The sequence below is a fragment of the Mustela nivalis genome (genome assembly GCF_964662115.1).
Source record: "Mustela nivalis genome assembly, chromosome: 5".
Classification (NCBI taxonomy): domain Eukaryota; kingdom Metazoa; phylum Chordata; class Mammalia; order Carnivora; family Mustelidae; genus Mustela; species Mustela nivalis.
In genome coordinates this window covers 134,204,069-134,223,759 of record NC_139024.1, presented here as the reverse complement: position 1 = coordinate 134,223,759, position 19,691 = coordinate 134,204,069, and the positions used below count along the sequence as shown (strand labels likewise).

The 19,691-nt window shown below is 34.9% G+C and overlaps 1 protein-coding gene across 1 annotated transcript in view; it reads right to left on the bottom strand.

Moving 5' to 3' along the window:
• The window catches only part of LOC309864919 (GDP-mannose 4,6 dehydratase), a 511,379-nt gene that overhangs the window by 331,942 nt on the left and 159,746 nt on the right, over positions 1–19,691 (bottom strand). Inside the window, exons 3-4 of the mRNA XM_082730876.1 lie at positions 15,893–15,980; positions 14,218–14,327 (exon numbers count right to left, since the gene is read on the bottom strand). Coding sequence (XP_082587002.1) covers positions 14,218–14,327; positions 15,893–15,980 — 198 coding nt within the window. The remainder of the gene's footprint in view (positions 1–14,217; positions 14,328–15,892; positions 15,981–19,691) is intronic.

The following is a 19,691-nucleotide window of genomic DNA, read 5'->3' as shown; positions in this document are numbered from 1 at the left end:
TAAACACAAATATTTTGACCATATAAATTCCAAATAAAAGAGTGTACTCTTTTTTGATCAACTTAAATCCTATTTAATTACGGTTAACACAATCAGGAAAAAGAAATTCTCAAGACAAATATTATATAGGTCGTTGTTATATTATTTGCAAATATCTAAGATTTTATAGAATTTAGTCATTTTATGAGCGTAAAGCCATCACAAATTATAATTTGTTATAAGATACCATAAATTTTGAAAGACCTTTATAACTGATATTAAGTCTATTTTTCTAGTTTAAAAAGCATATCAAAAATTACTTATAAAGTACATTTCTAAAATCATTTAAAATGTTATAAGCAATTTTTAAAATTTTAATTATTCAACTTTTAATAATTCATATAAAACATCTATAACACTTTATCAAGAAAAAATGATGTGCCAAAGCTAATATTTAAAAAATCGATATATTGGTTTAAAAAAAATTTTAAAACAATGTTCTTCTGTTAGATTAGCCTACTTTAGACATGATTCTTTGAAACCAAGCAGTTGAAGGAAGTGGTGTTGCAATACTGCCCTTTTAATGAAAACTGCAGCAGTGAAAAGGTCACATAAATAATCTGCATGATACTATTCCATTATGAAATACAGTCTAAACCTAATACTGCCAAAAAGGGACAAAAAGTATGAAAGAAAAAGTATGCTATCACCTGCAAAACATAGTATATTCTGGTTAAAAGATGTTTCAAACAGCAGATGTCAGTCTAAAACAAATTATATTTATATCTAAATCTAAAACAAATATATGTGATATTTTGATAATAATTAATAAGGAAATTTACATATAATTGTAATTAATTTGAACATCCTTGACTTCAGTTTCAAGAACTGCATGACTGTGAAAGTTCATCTTATAAAAATCCACTTGATTAATTAAATTGAAAGCCCATAAAATTATTTAAAAATCACCTTTAGAATCAAATTCAAATTTTGATGAATATAAAATTTTTAGTTCTTGTATTTATACAGCCTACAATTAAAAAAAGAATCAGAGTAACACAGACTTATCTGTGGATACAAATTAAAGTTTACAAAACAGATTAAAAAAAAAAAGAGAGTATATAAATATATGAGGGGATCTTCTTTTTCTACTGATATGACAGAATGTAACCATTTAATCATTAATAAGTAACAAGCAGCAGCCAGAATATGTTTTATGCTTCATTAAAACAACATTGAGGCCCATTACAGTGCACAGCAAATGGGGCTGGAAACCACCGCACACTCTGGCAAACCACATTCCCTTCTAACCTCGTTTGCTTGAAGCAGCTAGAGAGTGAATGGCAATATACTCTCAAGTAAGCCTTTATTAAGTATGAGAAATAAATTATATTAAGTGTTATTTTTTGAACCCAGAAATGAGGGGAAGGGTTGTTAAGATATCAAATTTACTAAAAAAATAATTATGTGAGAAATAAGTTGCTGTCACAAGAGAGACTTGCCAGACACTGCATTTGAGCAAGTTGTTATACACACCTTTGGAATCAATTTTGTGACACAGAGATTAGTCTGTGGTACTAAATCGCATAAGAGTAGATCCGAAAAAAACTAAAGAGTACGGAAATGTTTTCTTGAACAACATTACCATTACATTAGAGGTATTAATGAGCCCTTATTATGTTTATAACTAGTAAGATACTGACATGATTCGATAGTTCAGGACATGGTACAAATTGCTTTTTTATAACTTGCCTCCATATCTCAGGTTTCTAATAAATACGATTTTACTTCATTAGATCCTCATGCCTGTGATTTTACCAAATTCAATTCTACAACTTGAAAATTACCTTGGAAATTTGTGGGAAGCCACAGAAAGTTCCTCAGAAACAGACACATATTAAATATTAATTATAACGATGACTGTCATTTTTATAGTGATTATGTCATTATTTAGGAATGCTAATTAAGACATAAAATGGCTTCTTAATTGCAAACGCATTCTGAAGAAATATATATTTGTACTTGTGTGTTTAATAGCAAATCCAGCGTGGGGACCAGACCATAACAGACGCAGTTCTATTTTCTAAAATGCTGACATTTGAGCAAATGTTCCCATGGAATGTTTGTCTGATTCGTGGACTGACATTTCCTCTTTGTAACTTGCTTAACTAAGAAGGAGACATGCAGGCCAAACTCTACAGTACCCTCAGGCAGCAGGCCATTACTTGCCGCTGCAACTTGTGTATGGTTTCTCTTTTACTTCCCTCTTTCCCTACCGCCCCTCAGCCCTTAGCTGTCTCTTTATTTTGACATGCATATTATCTTAGCAGATTTCTATCATCTTACAGGAGTGGATGACATACCTTAAAAGATTAAGCCTTCCCACCTGGGATTTGTCCAGAAAGTCAGTGTATTATAGCTTCTCATAGCCTTCTTCATTCTCCTATATTCTTGTGTTATCAATAGTGGCTTTCTTTCTTATTTTATGTTTAACTACAGGACACAGGCAGCTACGTTGATAGAAGTCAGTTTATACTGTCATTCATCTTTCATTGTAAGAACAAGGTTGACTTCCGCTGTCTGTAACACTTTGCTGCCATCTATGTGTAGAAAAGAGCACAACACTCTTCCATGCACCAGAAACCACCCGTGTTCCAAAAAGAATCATGGCTCTAATCTAGACAGATGACAAGTGAAGCTTCAGGAATAATTTGCCTCCCCACAGAAATGCCGAAGCTTACCAGGAATTTCTAAAAAAAACTTTCTAACCCTGAAATAGTGAGGATGCATTGTTTAACATAAACCAAAGCCAACAGTTTTTTCAGTAATGCTGTTGATAAATTATAGCTAATATGGAAAATCTACAGTTATGTTTAGAAAAGAAACACTCAAAGGTGAAGTTTTAAGTCACTTAAATAATTACAATGAAAGGAGTTAATTTTTGCAAAAGTGTAATCTAAATACTATTTCCAAACAATCTGATGAAAAAAAGATAACTTAGCCAAAAAAATTTCATATTTAATACAAAGCAAATATAAAGCAATCCAATAAAAAGGTATTTATTCACATCATTTAAATTACCAATAACTCAAATACTGTGATCTAATAATTAACCACTCTTTGTCAAACACTCAAAAATTATTTTCTAGAGAAGACAGAGAAATACATCAGAATAGAGAAGAGCCTCTCAACCTCCCCCTCAGTAGTGCTTATGTTGTTTCTGAATTGTCCTGACAAATGTTAGTTCAAAAAAAACAAACAAAATCACTCCAGTGTAAGCCAAGTGGGAAACATAAGCAAAACAAACAAACAAGACTTTCCTCTACTAAACCATTTAACAATACACAGTTAAGGTAAAAACTGGTATTTCTAATCAGGAGTAATGATGTTTTAATAGTCCTGAAGAATGTTCCTTAACTGTTTGTCAATGCTATTGATTTCTAAAAGACATTTTACTGTTAAAACAAAAACAAAAACAAAACTGGTACAAATATGTAACCATATGGGGGTAGGAGTAGAAAGGAAACTCAGGAAAAGGTTCTACCCTGATTTACCAAACAGAATGAAAAGCTGACCCTGACTGCCTTGCCTCTGCCAGCCTGACATTTATAATTACTGCATAACTACTATCGACAAATATCTGCCATCTGGATACACTACATTTTAATCATCAACACATTTTAATCATCAACATTAAAATCATAGGGAACTTGAGCGATGATCATCGTTAAACTTTTTAAAGTAATTTTTGGTCTAAGTTATTCTAATGACAAACTTAACAGAGTTTAGCAAGCCAAACCAAGCCATTTTGCATATTTATCTGTAAATAAAACAAATTTAAATTCTTCGTGGCTGATTTTTCTATTAATATCCATAAACAATGCACCTATTCAGTGAATGTTACTAAAGAAAGTAACATAATGAAGCTTACTAATCTTTCATGTTCGACATTTTTCAAAAAATGGAGATCTAAATTAGGGTTATTTTCTTACAATTTGTTTCTCTTTGGCACGGGTAAGGTATCCAATACTTTATCCAATACTTTTTTAAGTCGAAATTAACAAAAAAGATATTATGCATTAAGCTTTTTGAAATTGAAAAGGTTTCATTTTATTTTACTCTACAAGTTTTAAGGATCTAACTTTAACAAAGAGAATTTTATAATCTGCACTTGTATTAAAAGAATATAGTAAGAATCATATTTGATACCAACCCATATGAGGTGTTTAAAAGAGCAGTTAAGTTTAAATTCTTAAATTTACATACAAGTGTTTTGTGGGTTTTGGGTGGGGGACTACAGATACATTTAACTATGATATTAAACAAAGCATAATCTATATCTACATCTTAATTTATACAAATTATATATTCCAATCTAATTGGGAATCCAAAAAGTTTTCATCATTAAAAATCCAAAGCAAATGTTTCACTCATAGAACCTATGCTGTTTACTATTTGTATTTATAAATACATCTAGAAGTTGATACTAAGATTTAACTATTTGCATTAATTTTAGCTTAATTGTTGCAAACCTAAAATAATATTTAAGACTTTATTTAATAAGTGCATTAAGAGTGAAACACCCGACAAACATACCTTTGTGTGGTCCACTAATTATAAGCAAAATTCCAAATGTTATTAGCTGTTATCAAAATTACAATACCACCTAGATCTAATAAAACAGAACAATCTGTTTGAAAAGGGAGAGGAGAACTTTCATAGAGTGTTCTCTCTCATATAAATTCTTAATGGACTATAAAGAACTTTTTAAGTGGTTTTAGATTTGAATTCAATTGCTCAAATCCGTAACAGGCTTCCAGAAAGAATTTGAGCCAGATGACACACAGGGACCCACAAGCATTATAAAGTCCTGCTCTACCCTCATGAATGTAAGATAAAAAATGCTAAACTTCTTTCTAAGAACCATAGAAACTGATGAGTCATATTTACATTAGTGGATTTAATGCACTGTAAGCATAAATGTTAAATTATATAATGATAAGGTTTTGTACTACAATTTCCTTGTAACAACAAAAGTTGTTAAACCAAACTTATTAAATATCATTGGGACTGTGCCCACACAGGTGATGAAACACAGAATCAATCAGAAAGGAATAGAGGCTTAAAGAACAAAAACAAGCAAAACCACCATTTTACTTGACCGTAGAGGTTTCTATCACCAAAGCTATCTGTCTATGGAGAGTAAAAGCATCCACTAGTTGCTCCATTCATCCTGCTAAATTGACTTGTAAGAGAAAGCTAATTTTTCCAGAAACAGACACACTGTGGTATGCACGGGTATTAGATCTAATAGCAAACATAACCTTATTAGTACTCAGATTCTCGAAGTTGCACTCACTACTCTTTACCAAGAAAGCCTTCTGCCCATAAGCTACCTTCATAATTTCAGTATTAATAACTTGCTAACAACTAGGGTGATTTTATGCTGCTCTGAGCACACTCAAGAATTACATATAAAAAAGAATTACATATGAGAATATAAGAACGGATTTTAAGCCTCATAAAATATATAAGCCTGTATCAGTTTATCTGCTAACAAAAGAAGTTCTCTTCAGAGACCAAACAAGGAGTTAGAATTTGTGTATACTCGTATATGGACAAAAATACATTTACGTATTAAAAAGGAAATATTTATTTTTAAATCTTAGGAAATAGGTTAATTGATATTATAATAGTCAAATAACTGACTGGCAATTAATTTTTTTAAAGTACCCAAATAGGAACAAATTATTCATTTTGGTTATCAAGTTATTGATTCTTCTTATTCTTCTAAGTAAAAAATATCATTAGCTTCCTATAGCTTTTAGAGAAACTTACTTACACACCAGCACAGTATAGGCACTCGATAAAAATAAAAATTTTTATTGAACTATCCTAGCCAAAAAGATCGTAATTATTTCTGCTGACTTAGTACTATAGATTTCTATTTCTCTTCTATACTAATTTTATTTTAGTATTACTTACGTGCTAACATTTCACCCGCATTGTTGTATTTAGGGATCTTCTTTGCTATCCAAACACTATTCATGTGGTATTAATTACAACCAGTTTCCTCCATCAAGGGAAAAAACAATGCTTTTAACTCAAACCAATTGGATCAAAACTTTGTTTCACTGTAATAAGTGGTGGGAATAAGGAGAGAGGTGAAACTTCAAACATCAGAGTTTTATGTTCTCTTCCCCTGATACTTCAGTGACACCTTCCCCACCTCAGTCTTCTTAGATTAGCTGTATGACAAGAATATGAAGTGGCGTCAGTCCTCGGTCCCAGCCTAGACAGTCGGCCTGCTGCTCATCAAATGGAAGTCCCAAGCTGCGTTTTGTAAAATAAAGGCTAGAGCTGGCTCATCGCCAAGATCACTTCCACCTCAAAATACTATGGCCCATTTCATAAAAATCAAAGGGCCCAAAACATCACTTTCCTCTTTATAACATGGCATAACGAGTTAACATTTCAGTGGCAGGTACTACAGGCATTTCAGTGAGGAAAATATTCTTACTTACAGTTTCAAACAACTAGTATGGCAAAAGGCAAGTCTGTATCATAGGCGGATGAAACAATGCATGATATGTCCATTCCCTGTGTTACGTTAGTGGACTAGTTTCTCTGAATAATTTGCCTCATGTTAAACCTAAATTATGATAGGGAGCACACTGGGATTGGAAGTAGGGAAGGAGAGTAGCCAATTTGCATTTTCTGGCCCCTCTCTCTTGTTCCTACCACATTTATTTTGTAGCTTTCCCCCTCAGGATGGACTGTGCCACCATTCCCAGAAGTTACTAGTAAACAGCATGGTCAGGAGGGCCTTGCTGAGAAGCTGACATATGAGTAAAGGTTGAAGAATGAGCAGGTAGGTATCTAGGAAAGAGTATCATAATCAAAAGTAAGTGCAAAGGCCCATAGGTAGAAGCATGTCATAAGGATTCTCAACCTAAGGTAGGTGCTCATTTTATAGATTAGTAAATGAGGCTTAAAAATGCTGAGCACTCTGCCAAAGTCACATACCTAACACATACCACAGCCATGTCTGAAGCCAGGGAAAACACCAAGGCCCAGGGTCTAGGGTAGGCCTGGATCTAAAGTTTCAGAATGTGTCCTGGGAATTCCATCTCCATCCCTGATTTGATAACTCTTGTCTGTATCACAGTACCTCATGAAAACCTTCCTCCCTTCTGCCCCATGACAGTCATCTACAGGTTTCCCCCACTATCCAAAAAAGTAGACCATCTAGGAAAACTTTCATAAGTCAAAATGGCATAAAGCAAAGAAACAATTACGATCAATTTATATGATATTTTTGAGCATTCCCAGGCCCAAAAAATAACTTCCCTTAGGCTTTCCTGATACTTTAGGATACTTCCTGCTTTACAGATGCACAAAAGTCAAGATAAAGCACAGACACTCATAATCACTTTTCAAAGCAATGTTGTCTTGATCCTGAGATGCTGAATGTAGCTCCTGGGGAAGAAGCCTGATGCGGCCACTCTCGCTGCTCAGGGTGCATGCTGCCTCACTGTAAAACAGGCGCTGAACACTATTCTTGCTATGCACCTATTTTCATAAAAGTGAAAATTTTCTTCAGATTTCTTTTGATTGGTGATAACAGGTGCTAATACAGGTCTTTCATAAAAGCAGAGTGCTATTAATGGGATCTTCCAAAAGTGGGGCTTGGAGGATGAGTTGTTCCAACTCTAACAATGATATGCATTTGTGAGCCTCCTCCTGCATCACTGTGCTGGCACTGGAGCCTGATAAAAGGCAGCATGCAGAAGAAGCACTGAATAGCTATAGTCCACACAGTCTAATGAAATATAACACACGGTTGTGTGGGCATGGAGCTCGACCCTCACCCACATTTAAGGATGCTGTTACAGTTCCCTTCCTGACAGCAATAGTCATGCCCCTGCCTACTCCTTATTTTCTTGCTCTGCTCACACCTCCTTGTCAGCCTCCCCAAGATCCCGATCCCGCCCCCAAAAAGGGAATGACTGATAAAAGACACAGAAGAACAGCACTCTCTGCCATTTGCTCTGAGTTTTTAATACGCCACACTTTACCCTTGCTATGATTGCACAGCAAAGGGCCACACTGCTGCAATTTTATTTTGTTCTATAACTGGGTTAGTCAGGCAGTAACCAGATGTTCAACATAGGCACCTGCCTTTTCCTACCATAAGGCAATTCTTCAATACATTTAGCTGCCTCTCTCCCTCCCCTCAATGAAAGAAGCCACAATAGGTTTAGGCTTCCTAGAGATAAATATGGGGGTCAGCTCTTTAGCTATAAATTTCAACTCCTAGGACCAGCCAGGAAAAAGCTACTGGAGATGATAGTCTTTACCTTGGTTAATTAAATTGTTCAGTCCTCTTCCCAAGGGCCACTTGTCTAATTCCCATGTCTCTTTTTTATTCCCAACTTCATTCCCTGGCCTGGTTTTTCTCTCATCTCTCCGGGATTCTAACTTGGTGCCTGCCACTACACTAGACATTTGGCTCATAGTCAACTCTGCTTCTTGCCTAGCTTCCTGGGCTGGGAGTCCCACAATAAGGACAATTTAGATTCAGCCCTTTCCTGCGTCCATGCCCACAATCGCTGACTGGTCCCACACAACCAGACAAGAAAATCCTACTCCCACTCCTGATCCCACTCACTCAGCCATGCCCCAGTTTACCTTCTGGGCACTCAGGCCTCCCAGGTGTCATGAAACAAAATTAAACAAACAGCTTACAGAGAATTGAAAAGAAAAATAATAAAGGTCATCAAAGGGTCAGAAAATTAATGAAAAGCATGGAGTTGTTCAATTTGCATAAGATAAAATTAAAGAAGTAGATAAAATTAAAGATATTTTTCTTGGATAAGAAAATTAAAGACTTACTAATGGCCTTTAACACTGAAAATCCTTCTCAAAACCGAAAAGAGAAAACAACTTTCTATCTACTGACATCACAAGGAAAAAAAAAATAAACTTAAGAAACTTAGGTATGTGGGGAAAGAAAAACTTAAGGTGAGAACTATTTTACATTACAATTGTAATCATTTCCTTGAATGGTCTTTAAAATAAATTATAGAAAACAAATATCTGAGTTCCAATCTTGGATTGGCCAGCAATTAGATGCGTGACTTTGAGTAGATAATTTCATTTATAAATGAAAATCATATGAAGTCATTTCTGAAGTTCCTTTTAACTGTAACATTCCATGACTGCATATTTTTCATTTCTTTGGGAAAAAAAAATAAAGGCTATTCCAACATAACACTGTGAGACAAAAGGGAGTAATATTGGACTAGATTTACTGTAGGAAGATTTCATCCAACACTATGGTTTCAAGAATGACATGAGATTGCCAAAGAAGCTTGAGGAATGGTGGAAAAATCCAAAATCATGACAGTAATGCACACTGAACGGATAAGAAATTGAAGACACAAATTATTGAAAAACTATTATTTACACAGTTAAAAAGGAAGAACAAAAAAGCATGCTCTTGAAACATTTTCCCCATGAAAATGGGCAGGGCTAAATATTGGATAATTTGTTCCTACTTGGATGATGTCATCATGCTAGATTTAACTACTTTTAATAACTAGTACATTTCCGTCATCTCTCACTTTCTCCCACATAAGATCAAATCAGCCTCTCAATGACCCACACTTCATGAGTCATAATTTTTCTGTTTATGATTCAGAAAAATGTCTTCAGTCAGTATTTCCCAGACTGCTGTGGGTTTATTCCAAGAACCAATTTCATCTTCATTGGTTTCCTACAGGAAACCAGACCAACTTCCTATTATTTTATTTTCCTTACTTTTAGCATACCATAGCCCACAGCAAATTAACTGGAAGTGAGAGTGATAGAAGACTTTATCCTGCACAAAGAGAAGCCAACATAAACAACACCCAGTCTAGAAGTCACAGATTCAAAATTAAATATAAAATGTGCTAATATTAGAGCCTTCCTTAAAAAAAGCTCCAAGCCAAATAATAAAAATGTATTTTAATTAACCTAACTTCAAATATTCCACTGTCAGAAAGAAGTTTTGTTTAAGAACTACTGTCTAAGAATACAATAAATCCTACAAAGCTGGCTAACACTGAGAAATCAATTATAAAAATGTATGTATGTACGTATGTATGTATGTATGTATGCATGCATGCATGCTTATATGTATTTTCCTTCCTAATCCCCTAACAAGCTGCTAGGAGAACAGGCAGACAACTGAAGACCAACACACAGAGGCTTGGAGTGGTAAGGGAACAGAGCAACATCGCCCTAGCAACATGGCCATCTGTCATCCCCAGCTGCCCTCACTCCAGCCCCTGCCCCACAGCCACTCTTTCCATGATTAAGAATCAAGCTGACCGGGGGCACCTGGGTGGCTCAGTGGGTTAAAGCCTCTGCCTTCGGCTCGGGTCATGATCTCAGGGTCCTGGGATTGAGCCCTGCATCCGGCCTCTCCGCTCAGCGGGGAGCCTGCTTCCCTCTCTCTCTACCTGCCTCTCTGCCTACTTATGATCTGTCTGTCAAATAAAATAAAATCTTTAAAAAAAAAAAAAAAAAGAATCAAGCTGACCCTAGATCACAGCAGAAATAGTGGCATGGAACATAGATTTTTAAAGGACATTCTAGCAGTGGTTTGTACTCATATTATTCCTCTAAAATACTAGTATTTCTCATGGACTACACAGAAAAAGATTTGTGAATGGGAAGAATTTTGGTAAAAACATATATCAGATTCTCCTTAGACTCTTTCCATTCTCATCATTCCTGATAACAGGTATAGTTTCAGGCTTTAAAAGCTCACTAGGTCACTAACTGGTAAGGAGCAGGATAATTTTATATCAAAACAAAAGCTGACACATTTAAAAAATGCCTAAGAAGAATGCATTTAAGGCACATATTAAATATGGGTAAACCAAGGGACTCGAAACATTAGAGCAATGGTTCTCCAAGTGAAATTCCCAGACCAGAGTCAGCAATACCTGAACATGTCCTAAAAATTAAGTTCTGACCCCATTCTAGACCTAATAAATCAGAAATTCTGGGGAATGGCCCTGCAACCTGCAGCGGATGCTAAAGTGAGCCTTATCTATCATATTCTCTTTCTTCCCTCTTATACCAGGAAACTCTAGAATAGAATCTACTCAATTTGCATTTCCCTCATAACCCCTCAACTTCTAAGTCCTCTGCACCCTAACTAATTCTTCTATCATATGCTAAAATGCTCTTTTTAGGAGTATCTAGCACTGCTGATATTCCCTCCTGCTTAAAATGGCATTTTTTTTTTTTACTTCTGTGAGACCATTCCACTCTCTTGCCTGTCCATCTCCTACCTTCCTGTCATCAGTGACTACTCTTCCTCCCATTCTAAATGCACTCACGTCCCCTAGGTTCAAGCTTTAGTCCTCTATTCCTCTTTCTCTATCTTCTTCCTTGCTATCTCAAGATTCCCAGAGCTGATTTTACATCTTTGTACCCCAAATCTCTCCCAAACCTCAAACACACTTTAAACTACCTTATGACCTGCTTCCCCTGACTGCACTTCAAGTCCTGCCAGTAGAACATATCCAAGAGAGAATTTTTCATTTACCCTGCCTGACTCCAACAGTCCCTCCTTGAATGCTTACTTCTACTACATACCATTACTTTTCTGTCCCCTGGGTACTGAATTGCTTTCCCTCTTCCCTGGTTCCCATATCTTATCAGCAGAGAGGTCAGCCCGACCAGGCACCCCATGTCATCCACCCCATTCCCACCATCTTCCAACAGCTTCCAATATGTCTACTGCTAGACTTACTTAACCTGTAAAACTCATCTCTAAATCTGTTTTCCCCATATTCAAAAATATACAGAGGCTGTCCAAAGGTAGCCCAACTTCCTACACAGCCATACATCACATTTCTCTTCAACGGCTTTTTTGCTCAGTTAATTTAGAATGCTTTCATGTTATAGACATAACCCAAGTTTTCTCACTTTTCATGGGCCTTACATCACTACCTTCATTTCAACTACAAGTTCCCACTAAATATGTCTGCAAAGTTCTTCCATAAAACCCCTCTTTTATACCATGATAATCCCCTCACACTGACGTTCTCTCACCATTCTCTAAAGACTCAAAGATATTAACGTCAGCCTCTGTCACAAGCCACAGTCACCCCTACACCACTTTAGAACCTCCACAACAGAAGTGGGTTTCATACATCTTAGTGTCCTCCATTCCATCATAAATGCAAATATTTGTTGAAGGGCTAAATGATCTTACAAGTCAAAATTAATATTCAATTAAGCACCATTCTGGCCAATTAACTGGCCTTCAGGAGAAGCAGGCAAAACACAATAAAAACAGACAAACTTCACATACATAGCAACTTAGAATGAAATGACTTGGTTTCCTAAGCTTTCTATACTTACAGTGCAACCACTCTAGAATGATACAAAGGAATAGGTTCATTTCAAGTAAGAAAAGTACAACAGACTTTTTGAACTAAAAGTTTTTGGAAAAAGGAGAAGACTGGTTCATTTAACACTAAAATGACAGGAGAGGGGGGACCTTCTATAAATAAATCTTCATAAAATTTCCTACATCTTCCCACCATGCCAGTTTATAGGTCCAGCGGTGATAAACTATCTACAATCACAAAGGAAAGCTCTTAATCTAAAGGAAACTGTGTAACAGAGCATTCATAACAAAACATTCTAATTTTGCCTGGAAAATACTCTTACACTGGCCAAAAAGGCCAAGAAGCAACTAGATAAATTATAATGTGGAAGATGGACTGATTGCTCCAGTTAGTGATAAACAGTCTTCACACCTGGAGTAATAAAGACAGCAACTACTTCTCCACAGAAAACAGGTGGTAATCTCTCCCGGCATAGTATGCATAAGATATCCTTTAAAAATGAGAAAAGATATTCAGAATCATTTAGAAAAACAGCTCTGCTCTAACTGAAAGATGCTGATAACTTTCACAGCCCAAAAGTTAACACTGGATACTAAACAGAATCATCAGAGATTAAGAAAGGGGAAAATTTTTTTCTGAGACAGCACAATAAAGAAGTAACTTTATTGATATGTAGCTATCCTTCAAGGATAACATTTTAGAGAAAAATATAAATTATGAGGATTTATATACTATTTTTAAATTTAATATTAACAAGACTGGGTAACCCCTACGTTTCTCTCACTATATTCCACACTTGGTTTCATCTTACTTAGTTTATATTTTCTCCCTTAAACTAACAGAGATATTAAACAGGCATATAGATTCCATTCTTTCTAAAGTTGGGGATATAGAGGAATACAAATCACCTTAAGTATTTCTGAAATAACACTGCTGAATTTGTTCATTAAAAAGCAAAATTAAAAAAAAAAAAGTTAATAGATTCTCTGGACTTTTTTTTTTTTTTTTTTTTTTTTTTTTTGGCAGGATGACAAGGGGCTCTTTTAACTTCGAGTTATTTGCTTTTATTTCTCAGCTCCACTATTGTGACTGAATAAGTATCTAAATAGAGCTCATATCATTCCTGGCTTCAGATTTCACTAACTCAAGAGGACACTAGGATACAGCAACAAAAATGGAAATTTGAATTAAGCAGATTGCTAGAGCCTTAGGCATGGGCTTCTCAGGTTTACTGTGATTTGTTCCAGAAAGAAAAACTAAAGAGAGGTAAGTAGACTACCAGAGAATCTGAATTTATCTCAGAAAGAAATCAACATTAGTTGTATCATACTGAGGAGACAAGAAGCTAAAAACTGCTTTTCTTCCCATGATTTTACTACTTACAATAAAAAGTTAACTTGGTTAATTTTAACATATTATTGAACTAAAAAATATTATTTTCTTGGCCAGTAATATAACCACTACCAAAAATTAATATTAAAATAGTAGTTTTATTGCATTACATTTTCCACCATTTTAACAAAACACTTCATTCACAATGGGATTTGAAATGGCAGAAAGCAGACTACAAGATCAACCCAAAATAAATGAATACTGCTATTTTAATGTTAGCAGTAGATTTTATGTTGCTCAGTAACAGAGAATACACTTTTAAAAAGTATAGTATTTCTATTAAATTCGTTTATTAAACTTGAAGACTAAGAGTAGTGCCTGCATTAGGAAACAGCAACAACAACAACAACAACAAAAGGAACAGAAAAAAGTAAAATACGAAACAACTCAGGAACACAGCCAGAGAAATCTATCTGTAAAAATGGCTTACTTTAACATGGCTCTGGGCTCCAAGGTTGTAGATCTCTGTAGGTTTTACTTCATTAATGATCTTCACAAGGCAGGTACTGTCAGTGAGATCACCATAGTGCAACTTCATGTCTACAATTCAAAAGCATATCATTAGATAGAAGAAAAAATAAGCCAATTTTTAAAAAAATATCAAAATTGAAAGGTAAATTCTGAAAGTCTGAAAACCAGACTGGTTTCAGAGCAGCAGAATATAACTGTCATCTTTAAAGAAACTAAATGGTAGAAAGATACTCATATGTGTAAAATTTGTAAAAAATGTGTAAGATTTGTAAAAACTCAAATGAACTTTTTAAAAAATCTTATCAAGACAATGTTATACAATTAACATATCATATGGTTCCCAGGTAGTTTGTAAGATATGTTACATAGGAGTGAGATTCAGACAAAGAAAATCTCACAAAAATGAACACATTGTCTAAAGAATTCTGTAATACACTGGTAATAGTGAACCAGATACTTTTATCTAGCAATTTTTAAGAACTTCATAGACATCAATCCTTAAGCCATCCATAAAACGCCTGATGTAGAGACATTAATTGTTTAGGACAACTAGCCAGCCTATTCTAACCCTAAATCACAGCATAGCCTTAATGACTTCACTAAATATGACCCATGTAGATGGGTGATTTGCTAGCTTGATATATTTGTGATTTTTACATAATAATGATCTATGTGTCTAGATCCAATGGTATGACCATTCTGTACTTTGCACAAAAATGATAATTTTCAAGGAGGATGTACTGAGTAGCCTAAATATTAAGGTAAAAAGCCTTTAGTGGAAACAACTAACTAGGTTATATTCCTGATGATATCACTACCTATACAAGTAAACCCAAAATTGCAAATATTTGGTGTTCTGAAATGAATACAAAATCATTAATGCTTTACATGCAGACTGAATTATCCTTGCTAGCTAGAAAACTGGGACAAGAAAAGAAGGATGAACTCGGGAGTTAAAAACCCAGTGTCCTGGTCCTACCTCTGTTTTTTACATGTTTATGTCTTCTACATGGTATGTCAATAAAGTTACCACCTCTCTCTGCCTCTATTTCCTCATCTGTAAAATGGTTTCATTCACAAGCTTAGGAGCTGCTATAAAAGGCAAATGAGAACACACTATGACTGGGCTGGTTACATTCAGGCAACTTTATTAACAAAAATAACATGCAACTGCAAATACTGACAGTGATCTGTAAAGCAATTAAATATAATTTAATTGCCACCTGTTTTTGGATCTGTCTTCACAAATTATTTTAAAAATTAAATAAATGTACACAGATCACTTAGCTTGATTACATTACACCAAACATAAAAAGCAAAGGAGTGTGCTGTGAATATGGACCTGATCTTACTGGAGGGGATAAGGACACCTGGAGAAAGGTGATCAAAGGCATGTCTACTCTTGGTTTCTTGAGCAGCATCACCTGACCAATATCCTGTAACAGCCTAACCAAGATGACACTGTGGCCCAGGGGCAGCAAGCAATGGAAGGGTTTTCAAAGCATGCAGATGGCATTTAATGCAGGCAATTCATGGGTAAATAATTGCAACTTGATGGGCTTTGGACATTTGAAAACAACTTATCATAATATAGGAAGCTACAGAAAGAAATTTTAGAAAAAAAAATTACTTACTTCCTTCAATATGAGCCTGGGGGTTCTTATACAGATGTTCAATTCGACCTGTATTAAATGAACTGGATCGCCGCACAATTCCATGGACCTACAATGTGGAAAGATAAAAAATTATAAATGTGCAATGAGGATTAATAAGCAATTCAGAGGTTCTTTGTTAATGCTTACCTTGTGAAAAATAACTATAAGTCTATAACTTACAAACTTTAAATTATTTTTAAATTTAAATTATTTTATCTTTAAATTATTAAAAATAGTTCCACTGCTTACTTTCTCCCCAACCACTGCCCACCAGCCACCAGCATTGTATCTCCATCTCTCTGCAGTGTTTTCACTGCCAATCTAAAAAAAAGTAATTAGATAATTATGTGACTTCTCAGCAAATGCTTAGTTACAGATACTCAAATGTCTCCTTTTCCAAACACACATACACACTTAGAGCCCTGCTGCTGACAAAATATCTCTTCAGTATGAAACTGAAGACAGACCACGTAAGGCCATATCATATCGGTAAAAACTGCCTTGCAGCCTCTGTAACACAAAGCATGAGGCCAAGAGGCTGTGATGCCACCACATCCTCCCAGTGTCCTCAGAGATTTGCATCGTGCACCTATTACATATATATAAATATACCTGTGTCCACAAATATAAATAGACAGCAGCTGCTATTATCCAGCTTTGTTGAAAAGAAATAGCATAGATTAGGGACAAGATTTATATTCTACTAGATTTAAGACATAAAGAAAACTCAAATGAAGAAAGGATTTTTTACTTTTTTAAATTTTTATCTTTAGCTTAACCATGATTTGTGTGAGGGGGAAGAAAGTCCTTGGAACAAGAATGCATACCTGTCTGATACCAAAGAAAAGACTATTTGTGTCGGATACATAAGAGAAATTGTTCAAGACCTGGTCTCACTTCCTTCTAATGTCAAGATCACTCCCTTTGTGTTGCCAATGCTAATACAAGCTTATGTCACCAGCTGCCCAATTTCCAGTTCTACTGGTGGCAGTTTTAATCCTTCGCTTATTTTAAAAGTGTTCCTTCGTACGTTGGGCAGTTTCATTTGCAGCTGAATACACTTCTATATTTTAACTCAATCGTTTTCTGTCTGTTTCAAACCAAAATTAATCCTTGGCATGACTCAAATATTCCAGATGGGGGGGTGGGGTAAGGTGTGGAATTATAAGCACATAAGACTTTCTTTCAAATAGAAAGACATGTCATCGTCATTTTATATGGCATACATGAGAAATTAACTTCTGCAAAGGATACAACACAACCACAATTAATAATTCTTTTGGTTAGTAGCTTTAGCCAAAGAGAAAAGCACTCATCCACACTATTTTCCAAAAGAACTAAGCCCAAGAAAATGTGGTAAAATGAAAATATTTTTAAGAAGGGAACATCACAAACCGTTGACTAAAATTTTAGGAGGCAAACTGTAAAACCTAGGAAACGTTAAATTGAGATTTGGGTATACATCTCCATTTCTTAATTTAGAAGTAGATAAAATAACACATCAAGCCATGAATTTATTCTACTTCACAGTCTCCAATTTTTTAAGTTGTTATATAATTGTAAAGTTGAACTGCTCTACGAACAATAATTTTGTTTAACAAATAATTTTAACAATTTTTTGTTTAATAAAAACCAAGTTCACATATATACTCACATATGGCAAACTGTGTGTTTGCCACCATATTTTTTCTGAAATATAGCTTTCTCAGATGTATGTAAGTAGAGCTTTAGTTCATTGGACATAAAATAATCTCTATGTTGTAAAAACAGATCATTCAATTATAACAATGAAAATAATAATAATAACATGATTAGTCTATCTTTTCACATAATTGCTGGATTCTGGTTAAGTCACATATTCCAACATCCTGAAACAAAGAGAAACTCCATATACATACACCTTGCATATAAACATAAAAGGCTCTGGTGGAAATATTAAATGATATTGACAGATTCAATAGAAGATCAGACAACTACACAAAGTCACAGCAAATAAATAACATAGGACTTTTTGTCACAATTATAACCAAAAGCATTAAGCACTAGAGTTTTTTTTAATATGAAAAAATGTGTTTTAATTTCCCCTCACTCCCAACTTTTGGTATGTGTATACAGGGAAAGAAAGACCTGCCAAATGCTTAATCCATGACAGCAAGTATTATTCTAAGAACTAATGAAAGCTGAGTCTGTCTGCTTCAGAGACAGGTGAAATACAAACTTTAAGACAAGCCAAAATGTGTGCAAACTGGATAATCTAGTTAAGAATTTGAGATTAGCAGCTTTCTCTTTACAGAAGGGATGTATGTAAGGTTATTGTTTGTTTTTATAAGGATTTGGGGGGAAAAAGAGATGAAGAGTTAGGAAACCAAAGCGAAAAGATAAATGAGCTGAATATGACTCCATATAAACTTAATCAAAATCACTATTATGTTGCAGCTGTTCAAAAACTAAATGTAATTCTGAAAAACTGAGGTCTTAAACAGAAAGGAGTATTTTGACAAACAAATTTCATGTTCAATTTAACTAAGTGATGAAAGGAAAATTTCAAGTTATCTCAACATCAGAACAAAGTTAGTCTGTCTCTAAAACCTAGAGTCAGATTAGGCAATATAACAGAGAAATGCTTGCTCATTTGTTTGTTCACTTTTTATTACAATCATGAAAACAGAAAATTCTTACCACTGGATTTCACATCCTTTGGTATCTGTTTGTTATTTCAATCAAGAAAGCAGAAAATTACTATCACTAGATTTCAAATTCTTCAATGTCTAGAATTCTCTTGGAGGCAAGGATAACTCCCCAGGGATAGTTTAATACCACTTGCCTTTTGAAAAGTGCAAGTTATATAGGTAACATGAATAGCTAACATGTTCACGGCAATGACCACATGCCAGACACTGCTCTTCACAGACATTAAATCATTTATCCTCACAACACCCTTCCTTATATTACACGCATTCTACAGGTGAGGACACTGCCTGAGATTAATCACACAACCAGTGGAAGTTGTCAAGCTAAAGTGTACACATGGTCCATCCTACCAACACTCAGTATCTTCACAAAATGAAATCCATAAAAACAAACTGGATCCTTCTGCCTTTTTTCACCAAGGCTTCTAGAAACCCAGAAAAAGTATTCTACAGATTCTCACAGATCATGAATGGTTGAATAGGAACTCCATGTTCTAACAAATAATCTCCCATAGATAACAACTGGATAATCCTTATATGTCATTTCCTTCCTGTGCTCCTCATACTCCCTGGTCATAATTCCTCTTAGAAGGAAAACCCACTATTTATCTATTCTTTATTTTAATTTCTGATATGCTGTGCTGTATTTGTTGCCACATTACATAATACAAATATTTCATTTATTTCCAGACAAATTTTTCCTTTTAAAAGATTTGAATTTGTCTTTTGTTTTTCTAGTTTCTCTGTTTTTTGGGTACAAAATGGGTATAAAAGTATATGTTGTTGTCTTATCTGCTAACAGTGATGCTAGGAAGGCACTTGAAAGTTTTATCAGAGTTTCACTTCTATCGATGTTCCTGTCCCCTCACACCCAGAAGGAATGTGCACAGAGCTAAGATCCTAGGAAATATAATAGGTCTGCCTTTCACTAATGCTAATTAATAAACTGGACCAAGAAGCCTTTTATGAAATCTGTATCCCTAGGGCTGTCAGCATCAAGTACTGGGTCACCGTGTCACTCATATCAACTAAAGCCCCACAAATCCCAGAGAGCTTTTCTGGACTGTTTTCCATGTACTGTCTCACCT